The sequence below is a fragment of the Amblyomma maculatum genome, chromosome 3 (assembly GCF_055883805.1).
Source record: "Amblyomma maculatum isolate TAMU_Amacu chromosome 3, ASM5588380v1, whole genome shotgun sequence".
Classification (NCBI taxonomy): Eukaryota; Metazoa; Arthropoda; class Arachnida; order Ixodida; family Ixodidae; genus Amblyomma; species Amblyomma maculatum.
In genome coordinates, this window is record NC_139346.1 from 175,504,604 (window position 1) to 175,518,016 (window position 13,413).

Sequence of the window (13,413 nt, forward strand, 5' to 3'; positions counted from 1 at the left end):
CGTTCTTCGAATACAAAGGTTTAATTTAACTAAAGAAATGAAAACTTCCGTTCTAGTGCATAAGCAGTGCCCGGAGTTACAGAAGATATCACGCTAACACGCCTGAGGAACAAATAACTTGCACAGGTTGCTTCAGTCTAACAGAAGAGTCCTATCAGTGGTCTACATTGAATATGCACATATATTTTTATTTTATACTAACAGTTATTTGGGAAGAAAATATTTACCAAAGAGCAGAGATTACGTGAGAAGTTTCCTTTTATTTGATATAGTAAGCCACAAAAAGCGTGATGATCTTTCAGGCAGCTTCTTTCAAAATTTACATCTAGCTGTCTCAAAGAAAGGATCAACATCCGGTGCCCATGCACAATTATCGATCGCTTCGAATTTCGCCGCGTCCACCAGCGTTAGCATACTAGCACTATATTTGGCAGTTACAATAAAAAATAGACCCAATTCATCCGCCTATTAATTGAGAAAGGAGACAAGATTTCAGTGGGATGAGGCTTCACGGTTATTAGGTCGAGTATAGCATGCGGTAGAGAATATAAAATGATGGGAGCTGCGATGAGCTAGTTCGAGTTTATAACCTGTTTATTGCGTTAGGGCCTTCGTACTTCTGCCCGCAGGCCAGCAGCAAGAATTCTGGCTGATCAAGAAGGACAACAAAAGAGCGACTACAAGGCTACTTATGGGTTGGGGGGAATGGGGCGGTTGGATTGATTTGGGAGGGGTTAACGTCCCAAAGCATTCAACTCAGGCGATGAGAGACTGCGAGAAAGAAAAGCCATAAACAAATTAGTGGTGATGGGGTGGGCAAAATAACTGATGCTCTCGCTACAGAACAGATATTCAGCTTTAACTGAGGATGACGACCTTAGCCTACAATCGATGAACAATAATTTCAGAGATGTCATTACTGAGCGCCGGGTAGATGTAGGCGGTAGGATAGTTAGAGAGGATACCGGTGAACTCTCTAAGAAGACGAAAGATTTTAAGAAACGCCAAAATATGAAATCTTCTAACCATACAGACAGGATAGAACTGGAAGAGATATAAAAACCAGTGAAAAACATAAACAGGCTGCCACAAGGAAGCATAATTTAGGAAAATTGAGCATGGTCTAAAGAACGGGGGCAGCCTTAAAGCAGTGATAGGAAAATTCGGCATTGGCAAAAATCGAATGTATGCTCTAAGAGACAAGACGGGCAATGTCGTCAGGGATATGAACATGATAGTCAAAGTAGCCGAGGAGTTGAATACTTATCTATACAGTAGCCGAAGCAGTTAGGACAATATTCAGGTTGGCAGTAGTGAAAAGCAGTCAGACATTCTGCCAGTGACGAAGGACATGGTTAAGAAAGCTTTAGAAACTATGAAGACTGGGAAATCAGCTAGGGAGGATCCGGTAACTACAAATTTGTTGAAGGGCGGGGGGGGGGGGGGGGGGGTATCGTGTTAGGAAAATTGGTCACCCAGTATAGGCAATGCCTGATAGCATCGACGCTACCGGATTCATGTAAGAACGCTAACATTTTCGTAACGGCAAAGAAAGGGGACACAATTACAGATCAATCAGCTTACAGTCTGTTACGTTTACTGAGGTAATCGCTAGAACAATCAGGACAATCTTAGAATTAATCAAACAAAAGATCAAGTAGGTTTTCGGACAGGGTACTCGATTGTAGATCATGTCTATAGCATCAACCAGGTGATAGAAAAATGCTCGGAATATAACCAGCATTTACACATAGCATTCATTGATTACGAAAAAGCATTTGACTCAGTGGAAACCTCGGCGATGATGCAGGCATTGCGAAATCAGGGGGTAGACGACCCGTACGTGAAAGTGCTGGAAGATATATATATATATATATATATATATATATATATATATAGTGGCTGCACTGCAACCATAGTTCTGCATAAAGAAAGTAACAAAATTCCCATAAAGAAAGCTGTTAAGCAAGGAGACACGATCTCCCCAATGCTATTCACAGCTTGCTTAGAGGAAGTAATCAGAGACTTGGAATGGGAGCAGTTAGGGATAAGGGTAGATGGAGAATACCTCAGTAATCTGCGATTTGCTGATGACATTGTCTTGTCAAGTAACTCGGGGGATGAACTGCAAATAATGATTGATGAACTAGACAGGAAGATCAGAAAGGTAGGCTTGAAAATCAATATGCAGAAGACAAAGATAATGTTCAGCAAAATCAGGAAAAAGTTGCAATTTACAATAGGCAGCGAAGCACTTGGAGTGGTAGGCGAATAAGTTTACTTAGAACAATATAGTAACCGCCGACCCTGATCATGAAAGGGAAATAACTATGAGATTGGCATATAGCGGATTTGGCAAGTACTAGCCGATTATAACTAGTAGCTTACCGGTATCGGTAAAGGGGAAAGTACACAACAATTGCATCTTACCTGTACTCACCTATGGAGCTGAAACGTGGAGGTTAACGAAAAGGATTCTACTTAAGTTGAGGACAATGCAGAGGGCTATGGAACGAAAAATGGTCGGTGTAACTTTGAGGGATAAGAAGCGTGCAGAGTGGGTCAGAGAAATAACTCGAGTTAACGACGCTCTATTGAAAATCAAGAAAAATAAATAGGTATGGGTAGGACATGTAGGGTGATGAGAGGATAACTAATGGTTATTTAGGGTAACAAATTTTATTCCAAGGGATGAATAGCGTTGCAGGGGGCGCCAGAAAGTTAGGTGGGCGGATGAGGTTAAGAAGTTCGCAGAAATCAGGTGGTGCAGGTAGCACATGACCGCCTTAGTTCAAGTAATATGGGAGAGGTCTTTGTCCTGCAGTGGGTATTATCCGTCTGATGATGATGATGAGGCACTGTGCTGGACGACTCTGAATATTTCGACAGGAAGTAACTTTGCACCGGACATTGGGGGGGGGGGGGGTGAGGACTCAAGTTTCCACTTCCATGAAATCGGTCACCGTTACCATATTCGCGACAGCGCTTTTATGAGGAATAGTCGATCGCCGTAACCCGTGAGCCACCGCGGCTAAAAGAACGGGGTAATTGAAGCCGTGTAGATGAAAGCTACAACACAGAACACAGCAAAAAGTGGTGCGATTGGCATGGGTACTTTTTGCCAAGCTTTTCTCTAAGTGTCTGGCCTAAATCGCCTTTTTTTGTGTAGACACTTAGAAATGCGAAGCCATTTGTTGTCTCATGAGGGGCGCCACCATAGTGTGTGGGCAGAGTGTGTCGGCAGAGCCTGCACTGTCATCAGGGCGTGTCCGCACGAACATAAGATTAAATTGCAATAGCCTCCATGCGAGGAATCGCACCACGATCTTTCCGTGCGCCAGCCGAGCATGTTAACCCTTACCGTACGCCGAATTCCAGCGAAAGTGTTGATAACTGTCCATGCCTATAGCATTAGGGTGCTGATGAACATTGACGAAAATAAAGGAATAAGTATTTAAAAAGAGTACAGAATAAATATGAGTAAGGCAATAAAAATAAATGAGTTTAAAACAAAAAATATAAAAGCATTGGTTGAAAAGATAAAGACCACGACTCGTAAATGCTCTCGCATTAATGCACTTCGGCAGCCTTAAGTGCATGCCTGACTTTTTTTAGCACATAAGAGCAGGATATGTGCTGAATATGTCTTGTGAAGCGGGCTCCTAAGAAAATAAACTCAGTTATATCCACACAGGGTACTGACCATGATTAGTATCGGCGTATAGAAAAGCGTTAGGTCGCAACAGGTTTTAGTTTGAATGTTTAATTATCCAATGCCAAGAAGGTTTAGGAAACAGGACTGTATGTGTTTACTCAGTGAATATTTTTGGCTCCTTACTACAGAGAGAAAAACGGGAAAAGCTTGTCGCGCAAAGAGGCAAGCGAGAAATGGAATATCAAAAATCAAATTGTTAGGCATGTGTACCAGCAGATTAGGATTTAAATGAGGAATCCTGTTTTTACGCTCTTTTTTGGGATAGTATACGGACGGAGCCTGCTCATGTACCCCAAACATTTAAAAAAGCGCTCCCCTGTCATTTGTCAGACCTAATGTATAATAAATAGGATATAAAAATACAGCCAAAATTTCTTGGTTAAGGTTACCTAGTTTCCCAGTGTGCACTGAAATTTTTTTTTTTAAATTTCAGTAAACTGAATTTTTCCTTGACTTCTGGAGAGCATCGCACTGAACTTTCCCTTTATATGGCTGTTTGTACACTAATAAAGAAAAACACTTCAAAGAAAGATGCTAAAACTTGTGATTGGAACCAATAGGAATGTTAAAAAAGCAGCTCTTCTACGCTTCTGCGACCTGCGTTTAATGCCAGACTTTTAAGCCGTTAACCCATATGCTGTCTTATATTTCAAGTGTTCAAGAAGGACTACATAAGTTATAATCATGTGGACTAATTCTATGCATGCGTCAATGTATAGTCAGTGCACAACATCTGTTTGTGATTATGGAGTAGAAAGTTCTAAAAATCAGCTTCGTGTTTCAGACCAGAAACTGAAGCAGTATGCATCACACTGGACGCAAAAAATCAGTATTTATCTTAATGATCTCTAGGAGCCAGAAGAGTATAGAAAAGAAACAAGATGGATGCCCCTTCTGCCAACAGCATTAGTAAAAAGCAGTCGTGTCGGAACAAAGCCTCTCCTCGTGCTTCACAAGAGTGGCCTAATATCAAACTTATAGAAAGAGCCGGTTGCTTTTATGCTCTTAATTGTACAGCGGATGTTAATGTATTTTCTATTTTAACGAAGAGTATATTTTTTTGCGAGCGAATGCATGCAGCGAAGAGCGCTGATGCAGCAATATCTGGTGTAAGCAGATTGAAATATAAGCGCTGGAAGTTTCGCACTGTGAGCGACAGTAAATGTGAGCACGTTTTATTGCAGTTCTAATGGTATTGGAACAGAAACCAATCGAAAAGGACATATTTGTGCTTTGAGTAACAAAAAGTGTTTTGAGCACGAATGGCATGAAGTCATATGGGCGATGATGCTTCAGTGTACTCAATTTCGCACCATCGCACTTTTTCTGTTCTCTTACTTGCTGGCTCGTAGTTATTACACCTTCTTTAGTTTTGGCTAGTTGTTTGACAGACCCTGCAGCGTTTTCAGACTGATGGTAACTAAAATTCTGACTGGCATCTCTTCACCTGCCCCTCTAACCAAAATATCCCCGATATCAATAACACTGCGCATGCTTTGCGGACAAAATTTTGAGATATTTTTAGAACAATCGGGAGTCGTCGCAATTTCATCTCCTTTCTTTTACAGAAATCCTATCTGGTTACTGAAATGTGCAAGGTCCACTGATCTACAGCTATGAAAGCCAAACCCTAATTGAACTGGATAACATGGCATTCTAAAACCTCTAAAACAGCAAGCATATTGTCAGCGTGAATTTTGATTAAAGAATAAACAGTAAAAATGACCAGAACTTTTTATACAGTTTTTGTTACTATGATGGCTACAACAAACGGTTACCAAGCGACAGCTGTTTAAGCGATGGCATAACTCGTAACAAATATTTATTAGAAAACTTGGCTCGAATGAATATTCATGACTATCGCATTTGTTAAACGAAAATGAATGATGTAAGCATCAATTTTTCAAGTACAATCTTGCATATCTTGCAAGGCACTGTATTGTATGGGCTGTTCATGAGATTAATCTATATAGCAGAAGTGAATATAAAACCTTGCACTGTAAAGAAATTATTATATTTTATAGATATCAAATTATGCCACGTTAACGCTCATAGATATGAGAGACTGGTTTTTGCTTTCATGTTGGTAGCTAGGTTTTGAATTCCCTATTGGTCACGTTTTATACCATATAATATTTGAAACATGGCCATTATCCTCCGGTAATTGAGTGAGCATTTGGGATTGCTTCACTCGCACATTTATAATCTGATATCTCACATTTATTGCCCTAGAGAGTCTTTGTTTTGTGCGAAAAACGTGAACTATCAGTATATTAAACAAAAACAATGATTGTCATGTGTCGACGAATGGTAAATGGCGTAGAGAGTGTTTGTAATTAAATGAAGTGATATATACGATTCGATATGAAAATAAATTGCGGCCTGAATGCGATTAGCTGAAAAAGTTCAGGTTCTTCTAGAGGACAATTTCGCAGCTTATTCAACTGCAAGCCACACATTATTCGATAAGGAACCGAAAAATGCTCACCAGCTCCCATTCACTAAACTATAAAAAAAGAGAGAAAGAGAGAGAGAGAGAGACCATAAATCGCACAGTAAAACTAATTGTCACAACCTCCCCTTACCCCTTCCGCACCATCCCAAACCCTTCCCCTCCTCGAATCATGTACTGCTCAAAGCTACAACCCAAACTGCTACGGGTCAACCCCGAAGAAGTAGCTATAGTGACTCCGAAGCACCGGAGAATTTGAAATTAATTGTTCTCATCAGAGAAAATGACCCACGATATATATAGACATTCACTGGAATCTCATCTAGCCAGTAAAACTATCAATCGGTAAGGAGGTTTGTCTGTCCCTGACAGGGAAGTTACCAATGCTACGTCACTTCCTAACGGGTCCTAGGCTTGTGATAGGACTGGAAAGCAACTGCAATTCTCATCTGCCTAGAGAAAGCCCGCAAAGCATCAGTGCCCAGGTAACACGAGACCGCGTCAAGCACGTGCCTCGCTCTGAGCATTCGAACCTTCTCCTTTTAAAATTCCCCATATTATCTCCACACACCTCATCTCTTTCTTTCCATCTGAACCGCTCTATCCGACCAGGAAACATCACATACTGTTTAACCAACCATTACCTAATCTCATCTGACTTTGATATTTCTCACTCACTATCTGTTTATACCATTATACTTTGCATCTTTACACTCCCCCTCGTCGTACAATAAAATTTATTGGTGAGTTTCTTCTCAAGTACACAACTTGGTGATGAGCCTTAGCGCATATCGCTTGATGGATGACCTGGCAGCGAGTAAATACAGAATAAGCTGCCAAGACGTGACTTAGAAAACAAAGATTGGATAGCAGTACGCATCCTATCGGCAAAAAAGTGGTGCAGAAAGGCAATAATGAATTAAATAAGTCAGAACATGTGCAAAAAAGGTGCAGTTCATTTATGCACACCCGTACACAATTTCATTCTTTCATTGCTGATAAAACATCATTTTCTTGTGTTGGAATTTTTATCGCTAGTCTTCCTTTTTCCATGTTACTGAGGGGCATGGCTATGTTCGGTAAGTGTAGCAGGGAAATAATACGTCCCCGTCGTTTTACCATATTTCGTAAAAGCTCTTTACATAACGTGCCAGTAAAGGTCAGGTTCTTTGTCGTCTTCAAATCTTCCGCCCCTCTGCAAGGTGCTTGTTGATACCGCAGGCGACGTGCAGTTCAGAAACACACGCACTGAGACGTAGGTCGACGCACTAAGGTAGCCCGACGAAAATTAACTTTATATGACAGAAACACAAGATGCATAAAACTTATTTACAAAACAGAGGTGACTACACTTCAAAAGAGGCGACTGAATGAAACCTACGTGCAGCTGCTTTTCGCCTCTATCGTAAAGCGGCTGCTGCGGCCGGAATTTGATCCCGCGTTCTTGGGCACTGCACCACCACGGTGGATCTCTCCCTTTTTTGGGCACGTGTGCACACTGCCTATGTAAGCCTGTGTATTACGAATGAAATAATTTATAATTTGCATTCTTTCTGCCTTCGGTTTCTCTGTGTGTTTGTCTATTTATGGGCGCAACTCGTTTTTAAGTAGACGCAAAGTATTATAACAAAAAAGAAGAAAGGCGACAATTTTCGTATGTTTAAACGAATGATGGAGATTACTTAAGAACATGCAAAATGTGAAATATGTGAACTTGCTTTCTGCGCCCTCTCTGAGTCACATATAATGCTCGCTGCGTAGGTTCATCTCGGAACGTTTTGGGACGAAAGGACTGATGCCGAAGTTCAGAGCCTAGCAGAATCATTCAAAACTTGTATGTGCATATGATGGTAGGGGTTTCACATTGAAAAAAAAAAGTCATATGAGTAAAGCGGATTCAAATAAAAAATTTCTCGTCGAAAGGGCGTACGGAGCGTCTTTAGCTATCGGCAGTTTTTAAAGGTACAACTTATACTGAAAAAATTTCATATTTCCTCGAAACGTTTACAGAGGTTTTAGAAAGCCGACAGAAACATCTAAAAAAGACTGGGCTATCACCGCGATTGATTTGGCTGCAAAATTGCACACTCGCGCAGTGCATTATGTGTAGTTGTCTTCAGGAACTTTCATGTGTGCGCAAAAGCCTCCTAGTTCTTGATACGCCCTACTTCTGTGTTTAGCCTTTTGATGACACAACACATATCCACAGAGGTAGATTTACCAGGGTTTGGTGCACACACAGTGATTTATTGTCCTCGGTTTTGATAGTACCTCGTACAAAATAACTTTCAGTATTGTTAGCCAGCGCTCTGTTCTCCCCTCTCCCTTTTCTTGTCTGGTGCATTTGTCTGTGCTTGCGCTGCTGTTCACAAGATGGCCGTGGTGGCGGGGCAATCTGACTGTAATCTACAGCGAACGGCAAAGCCAGTGTCAGGTTACAAAAAATTGCATCGAACAGTGAAATAGAATGCGTTCTGCAGACCATTGTTGTACCTTCTGATTTGTGTGAAAGCAGAACATATTAAAACAGGAAAGCAAATAAAATTACCCTTCATAGTACAAACTGTACTTACCTTAATCCTGTCATCCATGTGAAAATGCTTGATCGTAGATTCCTGAATCTGACAAAGGTCAGAATTCATCTCAAACCCAATAATTGGATTAGCTAGTGTGAATGCATGTGCCTGAGAGTACAAAAAAAAAAAGATGAGGGTTATACACCAAAGAAAACGTTGACATGTTCTAGGAAGGCTATATAAGAATAATATAACTTGTATCATTAGAGTGTCCTGACAATTGTTCTCCACAAGCACAGACACATCTCAATGAAAGCAGTAAGCCATCCTTGTTCCATAATGAGCTAATAAGCTTTCTGCTTATTAGGACACACCCCTTTTAAACTGTATGCCTCCAACTAAACTCAACCTATACTTGATAGTGAAAGCAACAATTACAAAATTAGTGTGACAAAAAAAAAGCAATAATGCAATGCTGCTTCTCTGCTCAACACGCCACCCGGAGACCAGAAGATCTGCAATATTTACTTCTAACTCTGTTGTGCCTTCTTACTTTCCAAAACCACTGCGTCTACTAAATTGTTGCAAACGCCTTACACTGACTTCATGAAATTGATATTCACTTATGTTACGATAAAAGTACAAAAAATTTTGACCTGCAATCTTAGAAACTGCTAGCTTTGATTTGAGTGCGTTGCAATTTTTGCTTTCAGCCAGGCTTAAGTGTCCGCAGTTTTTTTTTTGCTGCCTACTTGACATGTAACTATAAAGTATGAAAGGCAGCTGCAAAAGTTGTGTTTAACAAAATATAAAAATACTAATGCGATACCACTGCAGAATGTCTCAAGTCACACTACCAGCTTGACTGTGACGTGTTTTATACTAAGCCTTAGAGTATAAAACACAAGCTGTGATGATACATGTGCCACCTTGACACAAACATACAGCAAGCTGATGCTCTCATAATGGTGCTGATATTGCCTGCGGAAAGAGGGTGTAAGTTTGGAACTTCTATGTCCCGTAAAGTAGAAAATGTACACCAAATGGGACAAAGTGAGAAGTTGTGCATAAGCACTGTGCTGGAAGTTGGTTATTTGGCAGCGGTTGTTTCAAGTCTCTCCTACCGCCCTGCCTGTCCAGGCCTGGTTGCTTCAAAACAAAAACTGGATGAGGGGATGGGATGGGAAGAATTTCATCCAATCAGAGACAATGGTTTTTTCTTTTTACTAACGCCAGAGCCCAAGACGGGAATGAAGACACGAACATGTTTGTTTCTTTGCAAAAACTCCTGCCTGCTAACAAGTTACCATATAGAACCGTAAGATCAGCGAATCCACTTTTGTGATGATGCAGAATACACTCTCTCTATCAAGAGCTATGATATGGTGACGGCCAGCACACTCAGGCTTAAATAGACGTTTTAGTAGAGACGGCCAGTACAGTGTGCAGTAATGAAAGATAATGACAATGTTTTCTAGGAGACTAGGTGCATTAGGGATATGGTTTGATTTGGTTTATGGGCTTCAACTTCCAAAGCAAGTCAAGCTTATGAGAGACGTTATAGTGGAGGGCTCAGGAAAATTTGACCACCAGGGGTTCTTTTAACGTGCACCGACATGGCACCGCACATGACCGAGATTCGATACCACATCTCCGGGCATGGCTGTCGAGTGCCTTAACCACAGCACCATCACGGCGGGGACATAGGGATATTTTTTGGGGCAGACTGAAACCATGGAGTTAAGATCAATGAAAAAAATTTTGGCTAGTTGGTATGAATTCATACGTTACAAGACACAGCAATATCAAATGTTATGTTTAAGTTCCTTCCTAAAGTAAAAAAGTTGAAGTGAGCACCGGTAGAGTTTTTGTTCTCTGTGCCTGTCTACATTGCTGCGCTCTTGTAAGCTGAGAGTTAAAATCATGTTTGTAAGAACTCCACTCATGTTCTTTTTTTTCCCCCCTCTCTTTAAGCTCATTTCGTTTCCCTCATTGCTGTGTAGGGCTGCATGATAGTGCAGCTTATTTAGAAGTGCGCCATGAACGCCACAAAAACTCACAGCATAGAGCATGACACCCAGTCTGGATCCAACATCAAGGACGGACTTGTCCTTCAAGTAGGGTACCATCTGCCTGAATATGAATGCAGCCCTACGTGCAGAGGCAGAGTGTGAAATGAAGGCTGTGAGGTAAAGAAAAAGGAAGCAAAATGAGTGGTATGTACATAAAATAACAACAAACGAAGTAAAAAAACTACAGCAACGATAATTTGACAATAACATTGCCTGGCTCTCATATAGAGCAACTGCAGTATCTTTTTTTTTTTTTGAAATCCTAGCATTTTACTCAAGCTATATACCAAATATCGCTGCCAGGCCACTTTTTGTTTCAGTGCAAACTAATTTAAAATTTTCTGCCTCACGGCCTCAATTTGGACGATTTCTACAGGCAACCTTGCATTGCATGGCATTAATATTCACCCTGCACTTGCTGAGGGGAAAAATTTCTAGCTTGATCTACTTTCATACTACATCAACTGGTATATCTTGACTTAATGCAATCTAAAAACATTAGTGGTTCTATATTACTTTTAGTCGTCCCACTGCCGTGTATCAGAAAACAAAAAGTGAATTAAAGCCCTAACATTGCTAGTTTACACCTACCCTGCCTGGCAGACCATTCTGTAATTTCAGAATATTTTCAACAGCATCTTCTATTCTCCATCTACTATATAGCTTTTTCTGTTACCTGTAACCTTAAATTTGTAGCTCTACCTTTCCCATTAGTAACTTGAAACATAGTGAGAGCAATGACACATTTACAGAAAACAAAAAAATATGGGTTAAAGTCAAGTGATGTAATGCAAAAAGCTACAAGGCAGGCTGATGTTTTTGAAAATGAAAATAACATACTTTTTGGCAGCTCTAACAATAGTGTTAAGCTGATGAGCAAAAAAAAAAAAGAAGAAAAAAAAGAGATCAACGTGTTAAGACCCTATGTGCAGGTGAACGCAATTTATTAAACTAAGTGTGCTGCTTCTGCATGTTGTGAAGAATTAACACCACTATGCTAATGTATCACGAAATGAATTTTTTTTTATTATGACAAAGCGGACACCATTCCAATAATCAAAATGTGTTGCTTAGTTACTTACTGAGAGGTGCAATGTCACGTGAACCGCAAGCTTTGCAATTGTTGCGGCTAAGTTTTCCTTCTTCAACCAATTCATCGATGGCATTGTCATCATAAAGAAATGCATCAACATGTACAGTTGTAGCAGGATCGCAGTCTGCATTCTGCAAGGCAAAGTGCGTTTTGAAAGAGAACACATCACTTTGATAACCTGATGAAGAAAGCTCAATGACGAACAACCCGAATATAAAGTAACAAAGGCTTCCACAGCACATATCCTGCTGATTCTTGAATTTCTTTTTTACAATATGAACAGCTACGCTGAAATAGTTTCCTTGTAGGACAGCTTTAAGAAAAACTGAGGTCTTTATTGCTATGCCACACGTAGGATATGCAGTGCACTTAATTGTCAGCCGCAGTCAATCTAAAGAAGACTTGATCGTGGTTACTTCTCTTCATTTTATAGAGTACATCGAAGTTTCACCCTGCACTGAGAAACCCTAAGTTAAAATTCAATTCTTACCTCGCCCTTTTTTGGCGCAATTATGTTCTCAGATGGAAGAACTGCATTTCCTGGAACGATGGTCCTGAGGTAGCTTGCAATCTGTGTCAGCTTATGGTGAGCTTCGGCTACCTGGTGTCCTGAACAGTCTGCACATTGAAGGGAGGAAACAAAGAACAGCGTTAAGCGTGCAAAAAGCTTTACTGAGCCGACAGCATGTATATAGCACCACTAAAGAATGTGATTAGCATCGCATGCATGCCTACAACCTACTAAACACCCCAATATTAATACTGAGAGGTGCGATGTCACGTGATTTTTGCTCTAGCCTTTCAGGCAGGTATTAAATTTCACAAGCACTGCAACGTGGCAATTAAATTTTTATGGCAGTAAGCTGTAGTGGCCATTAGACACTGGCAATGTTCAAAAAGGCACATTAGGTAATTTCAGAGGTTAATCATGCATGAAACACGACTTCCACGCATAAAACAAATTTCATTCACTGATCGCACTTTGGGAGAATGCGTAACTGCAACACCAGTTAAGGAAGTTGGCAGTTACGAGCAAATACAGACGGAAATAAGCACATTATGCTAAGCAAAGTACATTCATTTTACTCAAATTTGTTACTTGTTCCCTCGCTTGTTTGACTAAGCAACTACTTACGTGCCGTAAGGTAGGCTATCTGGATCCACAGTATGAACTCTGCAGAGTGCGCAGGGTCTATTTGGCCCCGGAGTTCATTAAATTTTTCCTGCGCCTGCTCGAGGTTCATCGCGTAAGTTTAGAGCCGCCCCGCCCAACTTGTGACAAGCAGTTTCACGTGTCGTCCAACTATTGTTTCAGCGCAATCAGTTTATGATGTGTCTTTGTGCACTTATGGAATTATTCTGAGCTCAAGGCACGACCGGAAAAAATAAATGCTGGTGATGTAGGTGTTCAACCTGTACATGCGCATCCACACACTCGCTCGCATCCGCTCACATCCGCTCTACATTCAGCTGTCACCAAAAACTATCCTCCTTGCCAAAAACCAAAAACCATGCTGTTACATCCTACCGCAGACAATACTATAAAGTGTGTATATGACTGTGTA

General features: G+C 40.7%; 3 protein-coding genes across 6 annotated transcripts in view; 2 read left to right on the top strand and 1 right to left on the bottom strand.

Annotated features, from left to right (window-relative positions):
* The window catches only part of LOC146197027 (uncharacterized), a 52,949-nt gene extending 47,509 nt beyond the window's left edge, over window positions 1-5,440 (top strand). The window contains exon 14 of the mRNA XM_084598738.1: window positions 5,284-5,440. Within this exon, the coding sequence (XP_084454864.1) occupies window positions 5,284-5,322 (39 nt within the window). The 3' untranslated portion in view covers window positions 5,323-5,440. The remainder of the gene's footprint in view (window positions 1-5,283) is intronic.
* The window catches only part of LOC146197024 (uncharacterized), a 157,467-nt gene that overhangs the window by 123,367 nt on the left and 20,687 nt on the right, over window positions 1-13,413 (top strand). The window lies entirely within an intron of this gene.
* Window positions 1-13,413, bottom strand: part of LOC146197026 (uncharacterized) — a 113,963-nt gene that overhangs the window by 47,851 nt on the left and 52,699 nt on the right. The window contains exons 1-6 of one of the 4 annotated variants that reach the window (XM_084598746.1): window positions 12,984-13,402; window positions 12,339-12,466; window positions 11,838-11,979; window positions 10,744-10,865; window positions 8,741-8,851; window positions 8,370-8,573 (exon numbers count right to left, since the gene is read on the bottom strand). In XM_084598746.1, coding sequence (XP_084454872.1) covers window positions 8,385-8,573; window positions 8,741-8,851; window positions 10,744-10,865; window positions 11,838-11,979; window positions 12,339-12,466; window positions 12,984-13,092 — 801 coding nt within the window. In that variant the 5' untranslated portion in view covers window positions 13,093-13,402 and the 3' untranslated portion in view covers window positions 8,370-8,384. Of the gene's footprint in view, window positions 1-8,369; window positions 8,574-8,740; window positions 8,852-10,743; window positions 10,866-11,837; window positions 11,980-12,338; window positions 12,467-12,983; window positions 13,403-13,413 lie in introns of those variants that run through there. The other 3 variants (XM_084598749.1, XM_084598748.1, XM_084598747.1) reach the window with 3 other exon arrangements.